Source organism: Mauremys reevesii, linkage group 3 (genome assembly GCF_016161935.1).
Source record: "Mauremys reevesii isolate NIE-2019 linkage group 3, ASM1616193v1, whole genome shotgun sequence".
NCBI classification, from domain to species: Eukaryota; Metazoa; Chordata; order Testudines; family Geoemydidae; genus Mauremys; species Mauremys reevesii.
The window spans coordinates 77,566,792-77,591,544 of NC_052625.1; the positions used below are offsets into that span (position 1 = coordinate 77,566,792).

General features: G+C 44.7%; 1 protein-coding gene across 4 annotated transcripts in view; it reads right to left on the reverse strand.

Moving 5' to 3' along the window:
- The window catches only part of LGALS8 (galectin 8), a 35,310-nt gene that overhangs the window by 4,834 nt on the left and 5,723 nt on the right, over positions 1 to 24,753 (reverse strand). For 2 of the 4 annotated variants that reach the window (XM_039531852.1, XM_039531851.1), the window contains 8 exons: positions 23,763 to 23,904; positions 22,306 to 22,353; positions 19,453 to 19,541; positions 17,881 to 18,091; positions 16,548 to 16,667; positions 14,951 to 15,007; positions 14,844 to 14,870; positions 12,739 to 12,827 (listed from right to left, as the gene is read on the reverse strand). In XM_039531852.1, coding sequence (XP_039387786.1) covers positions 12,739 to 12,827; positions 14,844 to 14,870; positions 14,951 to 15,007; positions 16,548 to 16,667; positions 17,881 to 18,091; positions 19,453 to 19,541; positions 22,306 to 22,353; positions 23,763 to 23,801 — 680 coding nt within the window. In that variant the 5' untranslated portion in view covers positions 23,802 to 23,904. The remainder of the gene's footprint in view (positions 1 to 12,738; positions 12,828 to 14,843; positions 14,871 to 14,950; positions 15,008 to 16,547; positions 16,668 to 17,880; positions 18,092 to 19,452; positions 19,542 to 22,305; positions 22,354 to 23,762; positions 23,905 to 24,753) is intronic. The other 2 variants (XM_039531853.1, XM_039531854.1) reach the window with 2 other exon arrangements.

Genomic DNA, 24,753 nt, shown 5'->3' on the forward strand with positions numbered 1-24,753 from the left:
CTGAACCCTCCTTTTATGCCCAAGCTTTATTTTTTACCCACAAAAATGTAAGGGTATGCTTACTCCATAGGCTAGTATGTTTGTACATATTGATGACATGTATATACATATTAATGACATTAGATTATACACGTTACTTTTGTTCTCCCAGTTATTTCAGTTCTTTCCTTGTGGTGTACCTGTTAAGTTTGAGTGTACAGACTTGAAAATCCCCTGTGCCATTTTACCATTATCTATCTATTAGGTGAAGGGTCCCACATATATGTGCTGACTTTGCTATCTTGATGAAAGGTCCCAGACACACACGTACGTACGTACGTGCAGTGGTGAGCTCCAGCCGGTTCGCAGCGGTTGGCGCGAACCGGTTGTTAAATTTAGAAGCCTTTTTAGAACCGGTTGTTCCAGGACAACCGATTCTAAAAAGCTTTTAAATTTAACAAAGGCTCGGGCAGCTGTCTGCCTGGCCCCGGCCCCAGCTCACCTCCCCGTCTCCCCTGAATGCTCCGCCCTCCTTCTCCTCCCCTTCCCCTGCTTCCCGCGAATCAAATGTTCGCGGGAAGCCTGAATAAAGGAGCAGGCAGGTAAGCCGGGCGTGTGGGGGAGGGGGCGGGACGGCTCCTCCTGGCCCTGGCCGAGCGCCCCAGCCCGGTCCCAGCCAAGCACCCCCGGCTCGGGCTGGTCCCGCCTGCGGGACTCGGACCCGGCCCAGCTCGGGCCCTGCGGCTACGGCTCCGGTCCCGGCCCGGCCCGGGAGTCGGGCCTCGGCTCCTGGCCCCTGGCCCCGGCCCCGGCAGGGGTAAGAGGCCAGGGCCAGGGACGGGACTGGGGCAGGGGAGGAGGGGGTGGATCGGGCAGAGGTTCTGGGGGGGGGCAGACAGGGGATGGGGAAGGGGGGGGTTGGGTAGGCGCCGCATGGGAGTTCCTGGGGTCTGTTGGGATGGTGGTGGATGGAGTCGGGGCAGTCAGGGGACAGGGAGTGGGGCAAGTTTGGCAGGGGATGGGGTCCTGGGGGGGGAGTTAGGGTTGGGGGTCTTGGGAAGGAGTGGTCAGGTGACAAGGAGCAGGGCGGGGGGGGTAATGGGTTGTGGTTTCTGAGGGGGTTGCAGGATGTGGGTGGGGGGTGTACTCACTGGGCGGTTCCCTACCGGGTCTTCGGTGGTGGGTCCTTCAGCTGCCGGTGCCGTGCCACCGAAGACCCAGTAGAGAACCGGTTCCTAAGATTTTGGCAGCTCATCACTGCATACATGTGTGTGTGTGTGTATGGTTTCCTATCTAGGTGAAAGGTCCCAGACATAGATATGCTAACTTTGCCTTACCTCAGTGGCTCTCAAACTATTGTACTGGTGACCCCTTTCATATAGCAAGCCTCTGAGTGCGACCCCCTTTATAAATTAAAAACACTTTAAAATATATTTAACACCATTATAAATGCAGGAGGGTTTGGGATGGAGGCTGACAGCTCACAACCCCCCATGTAATAACCTCGTGATCCCCTGAAGGGTCCTGAGCCCCAGTTTGAGAACCCCTGCCTTAGCTCAACATACAGGATATGGCCTGTAGGTCCCTTGTATTACAGTCTAACTTACTTTAATATAAATTTATAAACCTATTACAATAAACCAAATACTTAAACTATAAGAAAAGATATATATATATATATATATATATATAAGCAAGCAGGTTAATCCTATAGGCTACATGCCCCTCTTTGACAGGGTGGTTTGCAATGAACCCTGTTACACAGGTATAGATGTAGGTGGTTAAGTATTTGTGGGGACAGTTTTAACGCCATTTTTATAAAAATGGTATTTTGGACTCTAGCACATTTTTGGAGTGGGCACCATGTAGACACATTTATTATTTTTAACATTTGGTGAACCATTGAGGTTTTTGCTTGGGACTGTTGGATTTACACTGCAGGCATTTTAAAATAAGGAAATTAATTCCAATTGCAATTTTTTGGAAAATAACCCATTTTTTTAATTTAAATTTCTTCCCTGGAGTTGTTGCAGGCTTATTATCCTTATTTATTAACTGGGTAATGGCTTGTTTGACTTTGTTGATATTGTTAGTAATTTGTATGAGGAGGTTTTTTTTAGGGCCAATAATGACTAACTGTCCCCCTACTGGGGGAATGTAGACAAGAAAGGTGGATGTACTTTGGATAGTTAACTTTTGATAGGCTGGGTTGGACTGGATAATGGTGATGTTTTTAAAAGTGGGAATGGGGGAAACAGCTTGATTTTTTTTTTTATTATTTTATTAAAGTGGGTTGCTTTGGAGTAAAACAAAGTGTGGGTCATCGGGCCCGATGCTATTGCTAATATCTTATTGGTACTATTTCTTACAACTTCAACCTTCAGCAAAGCCCCTTAAACACACACATCATTTTAAATAATAACACTGTTACTCTTTATCTTGCAAGATTAAATTCAAACCCCTAAGCTAAAACTAAGTCAAACCACAGTACATAACAGGAAATACTGGGATCGCTGCCAAGAAGCAGTCACAGGAAATCAGGTTCCTGTGTTCTTAAGAGTGAGTGAGTAAGACACAATCTTGTTCTCTAACTCTACCTCTTTACTTATGCCTCAGGTGAGATTCTCAGGGGTCTAAAGATGCCTGGAATCCCTGAAAATCCCCGTCACACATACCTCGAGTCTCCTGGCTGGCTTACCAGTCTATTGCCTGATTTAGGAGGTTAATAATATTAATTTGGATAGTAAGGGGTTTTAGGCTCGCCAATTTGTTTAATTAGAAGATATTAAGGTTTTTGTTCTGAATTAGGCTTTACAGAGGACCCTTGGGGGTATGACAGAAAGCTCACACTGAGACAGATATAGCCTTAAAGACTTGTTATTAAGATAAATGAAGTTTTAATTAAATGGTAAAATAATTAGAGTTACAAAATTACAATTGTATTACTGCTCTTTAAAAAGATACATATGGTATTATGCTATTATAGGCTACAAAGCTTTGATTCATATCCTTACACCATTTCTTGATAACCTGGTGGTGAGAGACACAGGACTAGCCTCGCCTTTGGCGGTTCAGGTTCCATAATTCTTGAGTTAGAGGTGCAAAGCTTAGAAGAAGCTAGAGCTAAGAGCTATCGAAGCTAACTTGGAGTTTATTTACCTAACTTAAACTTAAAATTAAAACCTAATAAACAAAACTAAGAACAAAAGTTTAGGGAAGCCAAGCTTAGCCTAGTCCCCTTGGAACTTAAACTTTCTAAGAAAAACAAGTACAGGCCTTTTAGCAAGGCCCTTTTGTATAGGGCATAGGTGTCTGAACCCTCCCCTTTTATGCCCCAACTTTATTTTTTTTACCCACAAAAATGTAAGGGTATGCTTACTCCATAGGCTAGTATGTTTGTACATATTGATGACATGTACGTACATATTGAAGACATTAGATTATATACACGTTATTTTTGTTCTCCCGATTATTTTGGTTGTTTCCTTATGGTGTATCTGTTAAGTTTGAGCGAACAGACTTGGAAACCCCCTATGCCATTTTACCATTATCTATCTATTTAGGTGAAAGGTCCCACACGTGTGTGTGTTGACTTTGCTATCAGGGTGAAAAGTCCCAGACATAGATATGCTAACTTTGCCTTAGCTCAACATACAGAATATGGCCTGTAGGTCCCTTGCATTACAGCCGAACTTACTTTAATATAAATTTACAAACCTATTACAATAAACCAAATACTTAAACTATAAGATATATGTATATGCAAGGAAACAGGTTAATCCTATAGGCTACAGTTGTTATGCTCATTAGGAACTTAGCAAGCATCAAAGTTGTTAAATCAAAAAATACCTACCTTGACATAAGTTGGAAAGATTGCAAATCTAATGCCTCGATCCTGCAAGAGTCACTACACATGTACGTAATTGTTTGCTGGATTGGACCCTTACATTTTTCTTTTAGTTCTGTGTTCCTTTTTCCTGCTGCTCATCTTTTGTTGTGGATCATTTTTAAAAGAGCACATATATGTGTCTTCTGTCATAGTGTCCATAGCATCACACTGAAAATTTGTTTCCTCTGACAGGAAGAATTGTTCAATGCTAAATCCAGCAGACGCATATGTGAGTCTTACATTGTTAGTAACATGATGCGTGGCATTGGTTTGATATCGTGTGTTATAAATTAAGGCTAAACTGAGACACTCCCAGTATAGCTCTCTGTTTTCATTCTCCATTCTGAAATATTCAGTTTGGTTGAAATACTCCATGCCTAATCCTAACACAAAAGGTGAGATTATTCACCTTGTGCAGTAACTGGAGTTCTTCAAGATATGTATCCCTATGGGTGGTCCACTTAAAGTGCGCATGCACCTCCTGCACTTTTGATCGGAGATAGTCGGTACCAGTGCCCATTAAGCCCATGCATGCGCCCTCCATGCAGCCTCATGCCCTATACTAAGGATATACAGGGCTGCATGGGTGAACCCCCTTAGTTCCTTCTCTACCACAAAGTCCAGCAGAGGAAACTCCAAAGCAATGGGGAAGGAGGGCTCATGTGCACCTGAAGTGGAGCACCCATAGGGGGACACATCTCAAACACCAGTTACTATACAATGTGAGTAACCTCCTCCTTTGAGTAGTGTCCCTATGGGTGCTCCTCTGAAGGTGAGTCCAGAGGAGTATTCCTGAAGGGAGAAGTGATCTTTGGAATAAAGTCCAATACTGAAGACAACTGCATTGCCAACTGCAACATCAACTCCAGAGGCATGAACCAAAGCACAGTAGTTTGAGAAAGTACTTACTGAGGTCCAGGTTGCAGCGCTGCTAATTTCAGTAACTGAACGTTCTTGAGTAATGCCATGGAAGTAGTTTGCAACCTTATTAGAATGGGCTAAAATTCTACAAGGAGACTGAATGCTGAGTCCATTGAAACAGAGGGTGGGACACTCTCTGAATGGTTTAGTTCTGTCCAAATAGAAGGCTAATACCCTTCTGACATCCAGGGTATGGAAGGCAGCTTTCTTCCTTGTCTGACGCAGTTTCGGTGGTGGGAGGGGGGACAAAACAGGAGATGAATGATTTGAATGAATTGATTATATGAAATTCAGCCAACACTTGAGGTAAAAATGTAGGATGTGGTCACAAGACCTTTTCCTTGAAGAACACTGTAAATGAGGGGAGGGGGGAATCTACCATTAAAGCCCCCAGTTCTCCAACCCTCCTAGCAGAAGTGATGATCACCAAGAAAGCTATTTTCATTGATAGTTCAAGCAATGAACATATACTTAATGGTTCAAGCAGTGTTTCATAAGGCATAAGCACAAAGTTCAAGTCCCATATACGAGTATGTTTTCTAATTTGTGGAAAAAGATTCATCAGAACTCAGCAAGCAATCTTGACACACAGTGAGCAAAAATCGAAAAGCCTTCTTCCAGTAAATGAAAGGCTGTCATAGCCACCAAGTGTACCTTGAAAGAACTTTCTTCCAGCAGGCAGCTGACCCACCAGGAAATATCTGTACCTACTGTGGTCGGAGCTGTGGTTCCAGAATCAGACTCCTGAGTCATCTCAGGGCACATGTGTAAATCTGTGGTAGAGATAAGACGGTTACTCACCTGTAGTAACTGTTGTTCTTCGAGATGTGTTGCTCCAATCCATTCCAGTTAGGTGTGCGCGCCGTGCGTGCACGGCATCTCGGAACTTTTTACCCTAGCAACCCCGGCGGGCCGGCTGGCGCCCCCTGGAGTGGCGCCGCTATGGCGCTAAATATATACCTCAGCCGGCCCGTCCGCTCCTCAGTTCCTTCTTGCCGGCTACTCCGACAGTGGGGAAGGAGGGCGGGTCTGGAATGGATTGGAGCAACACATCTCAAAGAACAACAGTTACTACAGGTGAGTAACCGTCTTTTCTTCTTCGAGTGATTGCTCCAATGCATTCCAGTTAGGTGATTCCCAAGCCTTACCTAGGCGGTGGGGTCGGAGTGAGACGTGGCGGAGTGTAAAACCGCAGAGCCGAAGGCTGCGTCATCTCGAGACTGCTGCACCAACGCGTAGTGGGAGGCGAAGGTGTGGACCGAAGACCAGGTGGCCGCTCGACAGATGTCCTGGAGCGGAACATTGGCCAGGAAGGCGGCCGACGAGGCGTGCGCCCTTGTCGAGTGAGCGGTGAGGCGGCATGGCGGCACGCGAGCAAGCTCGTAACAGGTCCGAATACATGCAGTGACCCAGGACGAAATTCTCTGGGAGGAGACCGGCTCACCCTTCATGCGGTCGGCGACGGCGACAAACAACTGGGTCGAACGCCGGAAAGGCTTCGTCCGCTCGACGTAAAAGGCAAGCGCCCTGCGGACGTCCAGGGTGTGAAGCTGTTGTTCCCGAGGCGAGGCATGCGGCTTCGGGAAGAAGACCGGGAGGAAGATCTCCTGGTTGAGGTGGAAGGCCGATACCACCTTAGGGAGGAAGGCCGGATGCGGCCGAAGCTGTACCTTGTCTGCATGGAAGACGGTGTAAGGTGGGCCCACCGTTAGTGCGCGAAGCTCAGAAACTCGTCTCGCGGATGTGATGGCGACGAGGAAAGCTGTCTTCCAGGAGAGGTAGAGTAGCGAACACGTGGCCAAGGGCTCGAAGGGGGGACCCATCAGCTTGGCCAGGACGAGGTTCAAATCCCAGGTCGGGGCAGGACGCCGCACCGGCGGGTACAAGCGGTCCAGGCCTTTAAGGAAGCGGGAAACCATCTGGTTGGAGAAGATGGACCGACCTTCCAGCGATGGACGAAAGGCGGACACTGCTGCCAGGTGAACCTTCAATGAGGAGACTGCAAGACCTTGCTCCTTAAGGTACCAAAGGTAGTCGAGGATGGTAGGTACCGGAACTACGAATGGATTCAGAGACCGCTGATCGCACCAAAGCGCGAACCTCTTCCACTTCGCGAGGTAAGTGGAGCGAGTGGAAGGCTTTCGACTTTCAAGTAGGACTTGCTGAACTGCCGCGGAACAGCCCCTCTCTGCGTGGGTCAACCACTCAGGTACCAAGCTGTAAGATGGAGGGACTGCAGGTTCGGATGGCGGAGTCTGCCGAAGTCCTGGGTGATGAGGTCCGGCCACGACGGGAGGGGGATGGGGTCCCGAACGGAGAGCTCGAGCAGCAGGGTGTACCAGTGCTGCCTCGGCCAGGCCGGCGCTATGAGAATGACGTGGGCTCTGTCCCTCCGAAGCTTCAGGAGCACTCGGTGCACGAGCGGAACTGGAGGGAAGGCGTAGAGGAGGCGATCCGTCCAGGGGTAGAGAAAGGCGTCGGACAGGGAGCCTGGCGAGCGACCCTGGAATGAACAAAACCGGTGGCACTTCCTGTTCTCCCTGGAGGCGAATAGGTCTATCTGGGGAAACCCCCACCTCCGGAAGATTGTGTGGACGACATCTGGACGGAGGGACCACTCGTGTGAGAGGAACGACCTGCTGAGCCGGTCGGCCAGCGTGTTCTGCACTCCCGGAAGAAAGGACGCTTGCAGGTGAATGGAGTGGGTCACGCAGAAGTCCCACAGGAGCATCGCCTCCCTGCAGAGGGGGGAAGAGCGCGCTCCACCCTGCTTGTTCACGTAGAACATTGCTGTCGTATTGTCCGTGAATACTGTCACACATCAGCCTTGCAGGTGGGGGCAGAAAGCTTGGCAGGCTAGGCGGATCGCTCGCAGCTCACGGACATTGATATGCAGGGCGAGCTCCTGGGTCGACCAGAGGCCTTGGGTGTGGAGATCGCCCAGGTGGGCCCCCCAACCGAGTGCCGAGGCGTCCGTGGTGAGCGTGGCGGACGGGCGCGGAGGGTGGAACGGGATCCCGGCACACACGATCTCCGGGTCGAGCCACCATCGGAGGGACTCGAGGGTCGCTCTGGAGACCGTCACCACCATCTCGATCGGGTCTCGATGCGGCCGGTACACCGACGCGAGCCAGGACTGGAATGGGCGGAGGTGGAGCCGCGCGTACGCGGTCACATACGTGCAAGCCGCCATGTGGCCCAGGAGGGGGAGGCAGGAGCGCACCGTCGTGGTCGGGAAGGTGACTAGGTCCATGATGAGGGTGACCATCGTTTGGTGGCGGGCGCGAGGGAGACAGGCCCTGGCTATGGTGGAGTCGAGGACCGCTCCGATGAACTCCACGCGCTGAGAAGGGATCAAAGTGGACTTCTCGACGTTGATGAGGAGGCTGAGCCGCCGGAAGAGGGACCGGATCTCTGCCATCTGGCCCATCACGAGTTGTCGAGATTGTCCGCGAACCAGCCAGTCGTCTAGCCCTCGGTGCCGGCGCGGACGGTGCCGGGGGTTGGAGGGACGCCTCCATAAGGAGCTGTTTGAGGCGAATGTCTCGCTCCTTACGGGTCCGCGGCTTGAAAGCTGAGCAGATAGCGCACTTGTCCGTGCGGTGTCCTTTGCCCAGGCAACGGAGGCAAGAGCCGTGAGGGTCACCAACCGGCATAGGCCTCTGGCACGCTGCGCAGGGCTTAAAGCCCGGTGCCTTGGGCATGAGCCCGCACCGGGGAAGGAAAGGGAGGAACTACCCCCCTTATCCTTACCTAAATTACTAACTAACTAACTACTGAACTAACTATACTAACACTAAACAAACTATGTACAAGAAAAAGTAGCGAGAGCTAGGGTTGTGGAGGACAGAGAGCACTCCACAGTTCCAACTGGCCGTCACGGGCGGTAAGAAGGAACTGAGGAGCGGACGGGCCGGCTGAGGTATATATTTAGCGCCATAGCGGCGCCACTCCAGGGGGCGCCAGCCGGCCCGCCGGGGTTGCTAGGGTAAAAAGTTCCGAGATGCCGTGCATGCACGGCGCGCACACCTAACTGGAATGCATTGGAGCAATCACTCGAAGAAGAACATCCTTTAATCGAGGGATCGCCAATGAATGACAGAACTCCTAGTAAGAGCTGTTTTTTTTTTAAATTCCAACAGGTAGTCTAGGACAGTGGAAAGAAGAGCAGGTATACCACAGGTAATATCTCCTTCCCTTCTGAAGTTAAGTATGTCGCATGGACTCCTTTCTACTGTTTAACAGCACATGTTGAACAGGAAGTGTCTAATCCCAAGAACCATCAAGGAGCCATGCTTAGAGCCGCAGAACTTCCATCTTGGGATGAAGTATCTGACCAGCATCCTGCAATAACAGATGGGAACTGATTGGAAGTTGCCACAGTGGGCGAGAAGTAAATCAAATGAGACAAGGATAACAAACTTGTCTTGGCCAAGTTGGTGCAGTCAAAATGACCTTGTGCTTGTCCTGCTTGATCTTGTTGAGAACTTTCAAGAACAACAACACTGGTGGATAAGCATAAAGAAAGCCTTTTGTCCATAAAATAAGGAAGGCATCTAGAGAATGAGGATTAAGACCCACTCTTGAGCAAAACTTCTTTCACTTTGCTTTGGTTGCATTGGCAAGAAGTTCCACTTCTGGAAATCCCCAGGTTAGAAATATGCTGTTGAGGACTCACGAATCCAATTCCCACTCATAATTCTAGGAGAGGTGCCTGCTGAGATTGTCAGCCATGGTGTTCTATATACCCAGAAGGTAAGAAGCTGAGAAGAATGTCTGGGTGGCCACACACCAATTGCAGAGTTTTATTACTTCAGCACAAAGTGAGGAGGAGTGTGCTCCACCCTGATGATTGATGTAGAACGTGCAGGCCACATTGCCATGATCTTGATGGATTTGGCTTGGATTAGTGGCAGAAGTGGAAGCAAGCTGACTTCCCTCAACTCCAGAATATTGATATGCAGAACACTCTCTTGTGAAGACCATTTGCCCTGGATGATGCGAGTGCCAACATACTCTCCCCATCCCAAAAGGGATGAGTGTGAAATGATGATGGCAGTTGGAGGAGTTTGAAAGAAGAGAATTCTGCAGACTTTGAACGTGTTATTCCACCAACTGAGCAAGTCCAGAACCCAATAGGGAATGGAGACCTGTCTGTTGAGACTGCTTATTGGTCTGTAGACTTTCCTGAGCCATCCCTGGAAAAACTGGAGAGGTAATTTGGCATGCTGGGTCATGAAGACACATGCTGCCATATGACCCAACAGCTGAAGACGACAGTTCCTTGACGAAATTTTAGCAATAAAATTCTGTAGATTCACAAACCTGTCCACAGCTGTAACAACCTTTAGAGACGCTCCTATGAAATCTGTTGAACCTGGATCAAAATGATCTTTTTGAGACTGATTTGGAGGCCATAAATGTGAAGCAAGGACTTTGTCATTTGTACGGCCAATAGAACCTCCTGATTGGCTATTCGAGCTGATTCCTATCATCGAGATAAGAGAAGACAGTTATGCCTAAAAGACAGAGGAGCAGCCACAACTGCCAGGGCCTTTGAGAATACCCTGGGTGCAAAGGCGAGGCTAGAAGGGAGCACACTGTATTGGAAGCAGTTGTGGTTGACTGTAAATCAAAGGAACCTATTGTGAGAGGGGTGAATCGCAATGTGGAAATGTGTCCTGAAGGTCGAGATATGCAAAGCCATCCCTGGAATCTAGAGAGGGAGTTATACCTGCAATGATCACCATCTCGAATTTCTGTTGTTTCTGCTAATACTGGCCTTCATCCCCCATTCTTTTTGGGGACAAGAAAGTACTTGGAATAAAACCCTTTCCTCCCTGTGCTGAAGTGGAACTGGTTCTACGGCTCCTATGCATAGGAAAGCAGCAACTTCCTGACTCAGGAACTGATCATGAGATTGGTCCCTGAAGAGGGATGGGGAAGGAGGGCAGGATGGACATGACATTGATAGAATAACCCCAACGTTAAAACCTCCAGAACCCATATGTCAGATGTTATGTTCTCCCATGCAGGTTGAAATTGGGAGAGGTGGTATCCAAAAGGGGCGATGAGGATGGAATAATGCTGCAGTAAATCTCTATGGAGTGAGTGGTTCAGACTCTTGACCAAGCCATCAAAACTGATGCTTGGATGACAGGGTAGCTGGGATGAAGTAGCTATGGCAGCAGCAGTCTTCTTTTTTGAGTATCCAGGGCTCTTGGCCGAGAGTTTAGGTGAACTACGGAAGCTAGAAAAATGAGCTGGGTGAGATCTCTGATGTCTGAGACTAGCTAAACTTTTTGTTTGCAGGCGTACAGATCCAAGTGGATCTAAGAGTAGCCTTCAAGTCTTTCAAGGTGTGAAGGAAGTAGTTGGTAGACTCCAAAAAAAATATGTGACCATCCAAAGCAGTGTTTCTCAAACTGGGTCGCTGCTTGTGTAGGGAAAGCCCCTGGCGGGCTGGGCTGGGCCGGGCCGGTTTGTTTACCTGCCCCGTCTGCAAGTCCGGCTGATCGCAGCTCCCACTGGCCATGGTTCGCTGCTCCAAGCCAATGAGAGCTGCTGGAAGCGGCACAGGCCGAGGGACTTACTGGCCGCTGCTTCCAGCGGCTCCCATTGGCCCGGAGCGGCGAACCGCGGCCAGTGGGAGCCACGATCAGCTGGACCTGCAGACAAGGCAGATAAACAAACTGGCCTGGCCCACCAGGGGCTTTCCCTACACAAGCAGCGACACCAGTTTGAGAAACATTGATCCAAAGGAAGGTCCTCAAGAGTACTATCTACAGTACCTCCATAGGGAAGCCTGACAACTGGAGCTATGTTGCTCGTTGCATCATGATCACAGTGGAAATGCAACTGATACTGCTGCATGGTCCATCTACAGAGGCTTGCAATGATGTTCTCACTAAGAGCTGATTCTCCTGGCTGATGGTCTTGAATTGCTCACAATGCGCCTCTCATAGATATTCAGTAAAGGTGTTAAATTTATTGTAGTTCAAATAGTCATAGCTTGACATAAGTGCCTGATTGTTTGCTGAGGAGTAATCCTTACAACTGAAGAGGTCGAGCTTTTGCTGGTCCTTATTGTAAGCAGATTTAGCTTAGTGTTGGCTGTCGCACTTATTAACCGCTTCCACTATCCAAGTTTGGTGAAGGATGAGAGAATAAAAACTCAATCTCTGGCTGGGATGTAGGGTTTTTGGTTTTTTGTTGTTTTTTTTTTTAAATAAGCATGCTTTACAAGTGGGTGGTGCTGTCACTGGAGTCTGCCAAATGGTCTTAGAAGGATACAATAAAGCTTCATTGATCGGAAGGGCTACACATGTGGAATAAGTATGGAAAATGTCCAGGAATTCATTATGGGAATCCTGGACTTCTTCTAAGGTGATTGGATGCACTGCATCAGTGATGCATTTCATCAGCTCCTGGATCTGTCTGAAGTAATCGGCCATGGAAGGTGAAATTTTTACGACTGATGCATCATGAACATGTGTAGAATAGGGCTGCATGAAGACTGTACTTTCCATCATTTGTATTTGGTTGGTTGATAAGTTTTGTCAACATGTTACACAACTGTGATGGTTTTGTAGAGCTGAACATATGTTTTAAACTGAACAGCTATGGCCCTGAATAGACACAGGGTGCAGATCTGCCAAGTAAAAATATATATCTTTTTTTAAACAGTCACTTGTCAGAGTAGAACTTTAAGCTGACTCAGGAGCAGTGCTGATAGACTCCTGAGAGAACTACATCCAGATCTCTTCAGATGATCAGCCTGAGGTAGGATTGAGGATCTGTGTACTCTGGGCAGGTGCAGCAAGTAGGGAAGAGTCAGCCTTTATGACAGAGTAACTCAGATATTAAAAACAGTAGTAATGAACAACGACAATATTATGTGTTACATCCTAGTAGCAGATCAAATTGTAAGAGCACTGCAATTTACTGACCTGTTTGAGTTTTTATTCACTTCTCCTTTGATGGCAACTGTCCGTCCAGGACGAAGTGCAGAATTAAGCCTGGCAATGTAAGGAACCACCTGAAAAGGCAAACATGCTCAGAGTTCTAGCCTGTGGCTTTAAACAGACATTCTAATGACCCCCATCAGTCACCTCCCTGCTGACAGTCTCTGCTTTTGTATTTTTTAAGTAATCTGAACATATCTATTTCTGTCTTTTTCAAATTTTTCATGTCTTTTAATAAATTATCTTCACCCACCACTGGGATGATCTAGTTATGGGAGGAAGGCAAATAGGCATGTTCATTCCAGGATCTTTTATTTAGTATTTATACTTAATTTTTAAAATCTTTTGGATAACAAATGGGTCTTTAAAATACTCCAGACATATGTTACATGCAGCTTCATCCAGAAGGTTTTCTGCAGCCATTGCTACTACTGGACAGTGCAACAGAGTAAGTTTCATTTTCCTGAGCTCAGAAATATGTCCTGCCTGCAGCAGCAACTGGGTGTTTCCCTTCCTGGACCTGACTTGTGCTGTTTACTGAGCTGGAACAAGCCTGTTGTTAACATTACAGCCCTGGAGTTGTGAAAAATGTACCAATAGGCCTCTGATTCTCCAATCAGCCCCCTGTCCTGGTGTGGACAGCCCGAGGCTTCACATGGGCATCATCATCTGCCTGAGATAATGAGCCTGCAGGTACAGGATGTGTGAGTCAAAGGAGTGGTATTAAATTCACAGGCTAAAAACTTGTCTAAGCTGGAATCAGTGTTTCAAAGGCTTCTCTGGCTCAATTGAAAGGGACTTTAGTGCCAGCAGCGTTGCCAACTCTCATGATTTTATCACAAGTCTCATGATATTTGACATGACTATTAAAACCCCAGCTTCTGGAAGCACATGCTTAGGTGAGACTCTTGCAACTCCTCTCCATGCAGAGCTCTTATGCCTACAGCCCTCATGATGTACAGGAACTCCTTAATATACTATTATTCCTCCAGCAGTCTGGGCCTGGGACATGTTCCAGGCACAGGCCATTGTTGCTGATATCAGAATTAAGGATTTGTGCAAGTAAAATGAATGTACGGCGTGTAGTGTGTACAGTTCTTTCAGTAGAAGGTACTTCTCTGGGATGGGCACCAGCCCATTGACAATGATTGATTTCAGGAGTGTGTAGCAAGGTATTCCCGGGAGGGATAGCTCAGTGGTTTGAGCATTGGCCTGCTAAACCCAGGGTTGTGAGTTCAATCCTTGAGGAGCCACTTAGGGATCTAGGGCAAAAATTGGTCCTGCTAGTGAAGGCAGGGGTTGGACTTGATGACCTTTCAAGGTCCCTTCCAGTTCTAGGAGATTGGTATATCTCCAATTATTACCTTTATTACTTTGCTTTTAAGGGTTGGAGCTGTGGTGGGAATCTGCTCTTAAGCAAGCTTATCTGCCTTTTAGATAAGTTTTTGTGCACAGGATTAAAATTTCACCCATTAATTCAGGCCATGTCTACACTAGTGAGCTTCCAGTGGCACAGCTGTATCCATACTCTATGCTGACGGAGAGAGCTCTCCCATCAACATATTAAAATCACCTCAGTGAGTGGCAGTAGCTATGTCAGTGGGGGAAGCTCTCCTGCCAACATAGCGCTATGCACACTGCCACTTACGTCACCAAAGCTGAATTTTTTGGTTCAGTGGCCGTTCAATAAAAAACAAAATCAGTTTGGGTCAAACCAAATTTTTCAGAATTTTCACTGATTTGGAAAAGTCCATTCTGGATCTGTTCCACAGCAGGGGTTTAAACCTGGGTCTACCCCATCCCAGGTGAGTGCCCTTACCCACTGGGCTAAAAGTTAAAAGGGGGAATGGGAGACGCCTACTCCTCTGGCCATTTCATGAGTGGCCAAAACTATTTTTGTCAAATTTGCAAATAGTTTCAGGTCAGGACTTGATTACAGCCTATAAGCACCTACATGGGCAACAATATTGAATGATGGACCTTCAGTCTAGCAGAGAAAGATATAACATGATTCAAATGGCTGGAAGTTGAAGCTAAACCAATTCAAATGTTTTAATATTTGCAATTTACATATATAAAACAATACTTACAAGTTGTGAACCATCAGGCATTTCTCCCTACAAAAAAAGAAAAAATTAAGTTAACTAGAACATCAAAGAATAGGAAGATCACATAATCACAGTATATGCATACGTACATTTTCTGAGTTTATCTTTGTTATTCCTAAAGATGATGGCTGAGAGCCTTGTAAAGACTGCAGAGAAAAGATATTTAGAGATCATTGCTCACACATACTAGAATTCTGATTCTAAACTAAGTTTGTTAAAACTACACAAAAATGTGTGGCTTTAGACTACTATGGAAATCCCGTGACTATGGTTAAAAGTTATTCAAAAGACTGTCTAGTGCAGAGGTGGGCAAACTATGGCCCGCAGGACCTTCCTACCTGGCCCCTGAGCTCCTGGCCCAGGAGGCTGGCCCCCGGCCCCTTTCCTGCAGTTCCCCCTCCCCCGCAGCCTCAGCTCGCTCCGCCACCAGCACAGTGCTCTGGGCAGCGGGGCTGTGAGTTCCTGGGGCAGCACAGTGCTGCTTGTCCCGGTGCTCTGTGCTGCACAGTGGCGTAGCAGGCTCCAGCCAGGCGGTGCAGCTGCCTGTCCTGGTGCTCTGGGCGGCGCAGCTGTAGCGCCACCAGCCACCGGTGCTCCAGGCTGCATGGTAAGGGGACAGGGAGCGGGGGGAGGAGGGGCGGGGCTGAGCTTCACCTCCAGAATAGCAAGGGAGGGATGGGCAGACCCTCACCTGCCCCTTCATATCTGGAGAGTCTGGGGGGGCTTTGCATGTCTCCCCTGTGTAATAAACAGATCTTGTCTTCTATACTGGGTTGTGCAGGAGAGAGACAGACTGAGCCGTTTCCTCCCATTGGTTCACCTTCAACAGATTTGGCAGTTTGTCTGCATCAATTAGGAAAAATCACTGTGCTGCTCCATATTATCTCAAAGCATTGCAGCCCAGCCAAAGGGTGACTCAAAACTCAAAAAGGTACATTCACCATCTAATCAGCCAAGTTAGAGTTGTTTTGGTCGATAAAGTAAGGCCACATATGCAAGTAAACACTCTGTAAAGAGTTCTAGCTCTGTCTTAGTACAAGTGTTTGGAAGTAGATTATTTTGGGAAAGCTGCTCCACGGATCATTTTGAAGCACAAGCAGCTGAAAGTTCCGGTCTTCATCTCTAAGGGAGGGGGTAAATTACACATGCCTATTTCTGCATACAATCTAGAATGACCAGATAGCAAGTGTGAGAAATCGGGACGGGGGGTGGGGGGTAATAGGCAACTATATAAGGTAAAGTCCCAAGTATCAAGACTGTCCCTATAAAATCGGGACATCTGGTCACCCTAATACAATCTGTTTTTCATATTAACTGTGATGTAAGTGTGTAGGCTGGGCTTCCCTCCCCAACACAGAACGTTCAAATCCAAAATAGAAAAAAAGACATTCTGACACTGAGCAGAGAAATGACTAGCTGTAGCTCTAGTTAAGACTCAGAGTTGTTATCTGACATTTAAGGAACAAGACATTCAGATAGTATTTTGGGGGGATGAATAGGGGAAGAAATCATTATACTGGATGTGTCAGGAGACATTACTGCACTTCTATATTGAAGTTCATATAGATTTTACTTCTGTGCTACTTCATTTTCACTGTTGATATCTTACTTCAGAACAGCATAATGTGAAGTAGAAAGACATAAGGAAAAGCAACCCAAAATTAGCTATCCAATTCAGCCACTTACATTATTAGAAACAAACTGTATAGTCTGAATCTGTACTTTCCCATATATCCCAAGTGTATCTATTCTTTCCAGGTTAATTCTGTGGTTGTACAGCAGCAAATGTTTTTCATTTACAGACACCTAGAGAGGCAGAAAAAGGTAGAAATGTACTGATATCTTAAATAGCATTTATATACTCAACATAAGATCACTACTAAACCTTTATGTTTCCTCTCAATTTTACTCAGTCGTGTTTTGTTTTAGCTTCTTGCTTTGGAACATCCCTTTGACAAAGAATTTTCTTTTCCTTCACATTTTGAAATTGAAATTGTGAACATTATGGGTAATATGATAATCATAGTTAAGTTGCATGAAGTCTATTGACTGTTTTGGGGGTTGAGTTCGTTGGTTTACCTTGTAATCACTGACTTCATTTCTTTTTCTTAATATGTTATGTTTAAATAGTCCCTTCTCCCCACCCACACACAAACACTTCCCCTTTTCTATTAGCTCCACACCAAAATGACCCAACCACACAACCTCACTAGTGTTACTTGAAATGAATATGGTCATCTGTTTCTTTAACTCAAGAACTACAACATAGTCCTCGAGTACTGTGGAGAGAGCTGTACTCCAGCCACTCTGAAAAGCCCTGGAGATATAATCCAAGAGAAGACTAGATGGACTAACCAGGAATTAAACAGCTAGAGACAGAGATATTGTCGTCTTCCTCCTCCAGAACAAGGTTAAAGTACACCATGGTTCATGGGGTTTGGTAGAGAAACAGAAATACTTGCCTAGTTATGTTTCTTTACAATTAGTGTGGAATATTTAATGGCATTCTATAAAGATACATTTACTGCACATTTGTACTTTGGTTTTGAAATTGCATCTCTCATCATATTTTGATTCTCTCAGCACATCACCATTTGATGACATATGGACTAGAAACTTATTTAGAGTTACACCCGTCTTATCTCAATCAGACAGAGCTGGACAAATATTTGTTTCTCTTCAGTGCTTCCTCTGATCCAGAGGGCATTGTCCAGCACTCTTCTGTGTGCAGGAAGGCTGCTGTGTTCAGGAGAAGCCACATGGGAAAGGGAGGGGTTGTGTAACAGCTAGTATAATCAGGAAGATATTTGCTCCCTCAACACACAACTTTCCAGGTACAAGTATATAAAAGTAAAGGCCTGCATTACTCAACAGTGCTCCTCTTTCAGGGAAAGCCTATAGTTTCTCTTTGTAATCAAAATTTACATAGCAGTAAACAATACTGACACTGACGCTTCCAAATTAGTTTGCATTTATGGCATGACAAGTGGCTAAATATTCACCTTCCTTAGGGACTCACCTGGAATTTATCCTTCAAAACCATAAAGACAATCTTAAATGGCTTCCCTTTTTGAAAAGGCATCTGATAAGTGATCTCCTCCCAACCCCATTTTTCTTTTTCCAGAGTGTTACAGATTATGGAGCCCGATCTTTTGAAGCGGGGATTGAAGTGAAAGGCCACATCAGCACGAGGTTTTGTGCTACTGCCACATTGGAAGTCTACCTGGAACCTGACCACAAATTAAAACAGACATTCAGTTCAGCTCATCCAGAAGTATTCTCTCAAAAGTTTAAAATATCTAATTACATTTTGGTTGTTAATACAAAAACTTTGCAATAAACCCACTTATGGTGATTACAAAACAATTAGAAGTAAAAAACTGAAGTGATACATACATAATACTAATTTATGACTAAGCAAAAATGGGAAGATTTTTAAAGGCACAATGGGCAGTTATGCTCCTAGCTCCCACTGAAAATCAACAGGAGTTGGGTGCCTTACTCTCATGTGTTTTCAAAAATCGCCCCCTTAATCTATTACTGAGAACTAGAATAACTTATAAGCATTTCTCAGGTGCTAATCACCATAACATCTGAGCACTTCATACACGTTAATAAATTAATCCTCATTATCCCCCTAAATAATCCCCATTTCCATTTTAAAGATGGGAAAATAAGTTAAATGACCAAATTCACATCGGAAACTTGTGGAAGAACAGGTAATAGAACCTAGATCTCAATTCCCTATCCTAGACCTTAGCCACTAGATCATGCATCCTCCCCCTATTTGAAGCCTGATTTTTCCAAGTGACAACACTTTTATTATTTTGGACACTGCCCTTAGAGAGGAAAGGTTTCTGGATCATAAGAAGCTGAATATGATCAAAAGGAGGAGGAAACAAAGGGAGCCAACCAGCAAGACAAAAAATGTGGGCAGAGTGCAGGGAGCAAGGTGAGGAGTTAGTTGCTTTCTTTAAATTTCACCTTGAAACCTTTATTTACTCCTTAGCTTCCTATTAACATACACAAATTCAGCATTGTGTGACACTACTGTACATATTCAGAGCATTTTATAAATCAACATATTTTATAAGTGTCTATGGTAGGGTGACCAGATGTCCCGATTTTGGGGTCTTTTTCTTATATAGGCTCCTATCATCTCCCACCTCCATCCCAATTTTTCACACTTGCTGTCTGGTCACCCTAGTCTATGGTGGCAGTTCTCAGTTTTTAAATATAAATTAAAGATTTAAGGATTGTGTCACTTTGAAATATCATGTTAATTTCTTTTCCAAAACTGAAAAAGGTTTGTTATTGAGGCTGTGGGTTTGTTTTCAAAGATTTCAGTCATTTTCAGTCACACAACTTGGGATCTGATCCAATGTCCATTACAGTAATGAGCCTCTCCACTGACAGAAGCAGGATCAGGTTTATAAAATCCCAAGTTTATGATAGAAAAATTAAAACATTTCCAATGGATGTGTATCCCGCAAGCTATGAAAAGCCATTTAGTTGGGATTTGATCAGCTTGCCTCCTCAAAGGCTCATTCACAATATAACCTCTTGAAAGTCAGATGGCTTTAGACATTACCTGTCGGAATCATCGGGAACACTTCCCTGTATTACAACTAGTTCTCCAGGAAGAAGACCACTAATGATTGTCCCAGTGTATGGAATAACCTATCAGAAGAAGGAGAAAATATAATATATTCAAAATAACATTTGGGGATGTTTAGGTAAAAAAGAACAATGCAAACAAAACCAATATAGCAAAATTCCTAGTTTTACCTAATGATTTGGAGAGCAAGATTTTCTAAATAACCAAGAAAGATGGCCAAACTGGCTAAAAAAAACAATGCAGTTTAAAGGGAGAGTGAAGGAAACTATAAAATATACAATAAAAAAAGAAATGTAAGAAAGGGAAAGTCGATAGTAATGGATATAAAACATAATCTAGGAATTGATAAGGGAAGCAAAGAGACACGGAAAAATATATGGCCTTCAGAGTTAAGGACAATTTAAAAAAAGGTTTTTTTAAGTACATTAAGAACAAAAAGAATTATGATGATCGTATTAGTTCATTACTAAATGGAAATGATAGAATTATTAATAATAATGCGAAAATGGCAGAAGAGTTAAATAAACATTTTTGTTCTGTATTTGGGGGAAAAAAAACAAATGATGCAACAAAAATGATTAGGGGTATGGAACAGCTTCCGTATGAGAGAGATTAATAAGACTGGGATTTTTCAGCTTGGAAAAGAGACGGATAAGGGGAGATATGATTGAGGTCTATAAAATCATGACTGGTGTAGAGAAAGTAGATAAGGAAGTGTTGTCTACTACTTCTCATAACACAAGAACTAGCCGTCACCAAATGAAATTTATAGGCAGCAGGTTTAAAACAAATAAAAGGAAGTATTTCTTCATGCAACGCATAGTCAACCTGTGGAACTCCTTGCCAGAGGATGTTGTGAAGGCCAAGACCATAACAGGGTTCAAAAAAGAACTAGATACATTCATGGAGGATAGGTCCATCAATGGCTATTAGCCAGGATGGGCAGGAATGGTGTCCCTAGCCTTTGTTTGCCAGAAGCTGGGAATGAGCAACAGAGGATGGATCACTTGATGATTACCAGTTCTGTTCATTCCCTCTGGGGCACCTGGCACTGGCCACTGTCAGAAGACAGGATACTGGGCTACATGGACCTTTGGTCTGACCCAGTAGAGCCGTTATTATGTTCTTATGATGTAGTTATTTCATATGCTAACACTTTCCATTCTATTAGTGTCTCAGGAGGATGTTAAATAGTAGCTACTAAAAGTCAGACATTTTTAAAACAGCAGGTCCAGATAATTTGACACAAGAATTTTAAAAGAGCCAGATGAGGAGCTCACTGGACTGCTAGTCTTAGCACACTATGAAAGTTCCAGAAGATTGGATAAAAAGCTAATTTTGTGCCAATTTTTTAAAAGGGTAAACAGGATAAGGCAGATAATTATAGGCCTCTCAGCCTGACATCCATCCTGGGCATGATAAAGGGGCAGTTAATATGGAATTGAAGGTTATATAATTAATTACAATCAACATGGGTTTATGGAAAGTAGATCCTGTCAACTAATTTATTTATTTTTTATTATTGTATTACAAGTTTGGTTGATCAAAGGTAATAGTGTTGTTGTAATTTAATTAGACTTCTGTAAGGCATTTGACTTGGTATTGCATGACATGATTAAAAAAATAGAATATACAATTAATATGGTATACATTAAAAATTAAAAATTGGCTAAGTGATAGGTCTCAAAATGTAACTGTAAATGGGGAATTATCAAGTGGGTGTGTTTCTAGTGGGTTTCTGAAGGAATTGGTTCTTGGCCCTATGCTATTTAACATTTTTATCAGTGATCTGGAAGAAAACATAGAATCACTGATAAAGTTGGTAGATGACACTAATTGGAGAAGTGGTAATAACAAAGACGACAAGTCACAGATATACAGCTATCTGGATTGCTTGGTTGGCCAGGCACAAGTACATCTCAGAGTCACACACACACGGCTCCCTGTCCCAGTCTTGTCTAAACTATCCCAATTCTCCACTACAACGTCTCTTCATCAGATCTGTCCCTCCCCAACATCTTTCCCTGCTTCCCAATGATTCCCACTTCCAGTCTCTATGCTTCTTATAGCCCCAGCTTCTTATCTGATCTGATCTCACCCTCCCATACCTACTGGCTCCCAGTCCCCTCCCAAGTCCCACTATTCCTACTCAAACAGTCCCAGGTCAAACACACACACACCGCCCCCATTCCCAGTTTCCTGCTCCTCTTCTTCAACCTCCAGTCCCAATTTCTGTCCCGACCCCTTCTGGTTTCTTGTCCCAATCTACTCTCCCTGCCCCTCCACAGGTCTAGATCTTGTCCTTGTCTTGAATTATGCAGCTTCCTCCACTATTCTGCCTGGGCCCAGCATGGGGGTCATTGAGAGCACAGGAGAGACAGGCTCCTTGCTCTCAGTTCATGTACTCATCCTTTCATAGCCCATAGCCACAACTGCAAGTAAAGTCAAGCTCAGCCCTGGACTGGAGCATGCACCGTATGGACAGAAATGTCTGGAAATGTAGCTGTTAATATCTAAGAAGTCTATTGAGCATGTTCAATTTGAGATTTTTCAAAGACTCATAACTTGGCCAAAATTGAGCAGATTTTCATGGGGAAGGCAAAAGGCACATCCATTATACAAAAGCTACCCCTCCACCCCCCGCCAGATTTCAAGTTCCTGCTCCAAAGCATGGACTTCCAAAGAAAACAGAACGGCCACTGACACATCCTCGAATACCAAACATTCCAGTACTTCTGCAACAGCGTGGGCCTGCTTCCGCCTGTATGCCCTTGCATGTATGATGATACTGGACAAAAATACGTCCGGTACAGGACAGGGACAAACCTTTCCAAAATCAGGACTGTCTGGCTTAAAAGCGGATGAATGGCCTGCCTGAAAGAAAAGGTCACCAGAATCTTTTAACATGGGCAAAATAACACTTTTTCCACTAGCCTCATTCATGGAAACAACTGAACCATTTTGGCTGAAATTTTCTAGAAAACTTCAAGCTGAGTTAGACATCTAGCAAGGAAAATTTTACCCCAGTCAACGTATGACAAAGCTATAAGCAACTGAAGACAGGTTTCAGAGTGGTATCCATGTTAGTCTGTATCAGCAAAAACAAGGAGGAGTCCTTGTGGCACCTTAGAGACTAACACATTTATTTGTGCATAAGCCAGGAGTAGGCAACCTATGGCACGGGTGCTGAAGGCAGCATGCAAGCTGATTTTCAATGGCACTCACACTGCCCGGGTCCTGGTCACCGGTCTGGGGGGCTCTGCATTTTAATTTAATTTTAAATGAAGCTTCTTAAACATTTTAAAAGCCTTCTTTACATACAACAATAGTTTAGTTATATATTATAGACTTATAGAAAGAGGCCTTCTAAAAATGTTAAAATGTATTACTGGCACGCGAAACCTTAAATTAGAGTGAATAAATGAAGATTCGGCACACCACTTCTGAAAGGTTGCTGATCCCTGGCATAAGCTTTTGTGTGTTTTAGCCCACAAAAGCTTATGCACAAATAAATGTGTTAGTCTCTAAGGCGCCACAAGGACTCCTTGTTGTTTCAGCTGAAGACAGTGTCTTCTACTGAGAAGTGTCGGGCAACCTTCATAATAGGCAGGGCTATCAGCTTCGCCTGTAATATAGACTCGTATGTATTTTTATTGGAGGGTGCTATTCCCTTCATAGTTAAGTTTAAAAATAGCTTCCCATTCAACTTCCTCCTTTACATAACGAAAATCAAACCAATACACTAATACAGCTTGTGCAAGAACAAGATCGTGAAACCCACACAAACCTAGAACTACAAAATAATAAAGAACATAATGTTGGGGTTCAGCCCCAAAAAAGAACATGGAAATTATGAAGACGAATGGGGAAGATCCATGTAGTTGTTCTGCATGCCAAAAAGCCCAACTCTGTCTCCTATCCAAAAAGTATGGCTAAGTGCTCCACCTGATTAAGTCTCACATTTCCATTGAGATGGGGTAATGCTGACACAGCACGATGATAAGACTTGTGATACTCCAAATTTATGAGTGCTCTCTCCTTTTTGGAAATACTGTACTTTAACTTTGAAGATACACACAGCTCCAAGTCCCTTACCCCTATTAACAGGAACTGTACTGAAAGCAGCAGGTGTTATTCTCATGTGCATGAGAAATTTGGAGATTTCTCAATATTCCTATCAAACAGCACACAGTTCTGACTAGTTGACATGTAAGAGCAAAGTCCCTTAGGGTAAAGCTGCCCAGTGTTTTCAGGGAGAAGCTGTTTACACGATGGGGAATTACCGGGTTATGGACTGTCTTCTGCGGTTGGTCCAAGGGCATCGTCTTCCCTCCTTCAGCCAAGTCTGTTGGCTGTATGTGACCAGCGATGGATTTTTGAATATAGTTAAATTTCTCAGTTTTGTTGGCACTGAAGAAAGGATCCCTTTGGAAAACCAAAATTAAGTTTAATTAAAAAAAACTGAATGAAGTAATCCTTGTTCAGCCTTCAAAATATTAAATCTTCTTCATGCTTTTTGACATACTAATGAAAATGTTTTAACAGGAATTTGCTGGCTTAATTTTACAGTTTCTACAAGATATGAAAATTAAGTGCTTAGTTGTCCTAGTAAGACATACCCCTTACCATAGGGCAGTGTGTACATAGCTACAAAATTTGCTTGAGAGCTCTGGGAATAATTGGTTCTCAATAGATAAAATCTCTCCCACAGCTCCCCACTGTGCCTGGGAAGCGTGGACAATGCACAGTCCTTAAGTATGGTTCACCATTCTCCTTTCTACACAGCTGCCTAGATCTTCATGTTAGCATGGAAATTGTGGGAGAAGAACGAAGCTGAGAAGGAGCGGTCCCTGCACTCAGGGACTGCAGTTGTTCCTGATCTGTATGTGGGAGTGCAAGTGAGGAAGGCTCTTTGCATGTTCCTACTTCCTACACAAGAGCCAAGCAAAATCTGGTCTGAAAAAAAGTGAGAGAGCAATTTTATTTTCTTCTTTTGCTAACTCCTAACTCTCCTGAGGGAGAGTCTGTAGGCTGACCTTTGCTTTCTCCTGACCAATCAAAAGGCCAGGGTTCTCTTACCTTTGATAATGTGGTGAAAAGACTAGCAAATACCACAACTGAGATGCAGAGTTTCTGTTTTCTATGTCCTTCAGCATATACAATCCTAGATATCAATGAATAGCTCAAGGACAGTACTGACACAGTCACCGAATAGATAGCAATGAACAGCAATGAAACTACAGCTTCTTAGTGTATCCTGTACTCAGCAACCCC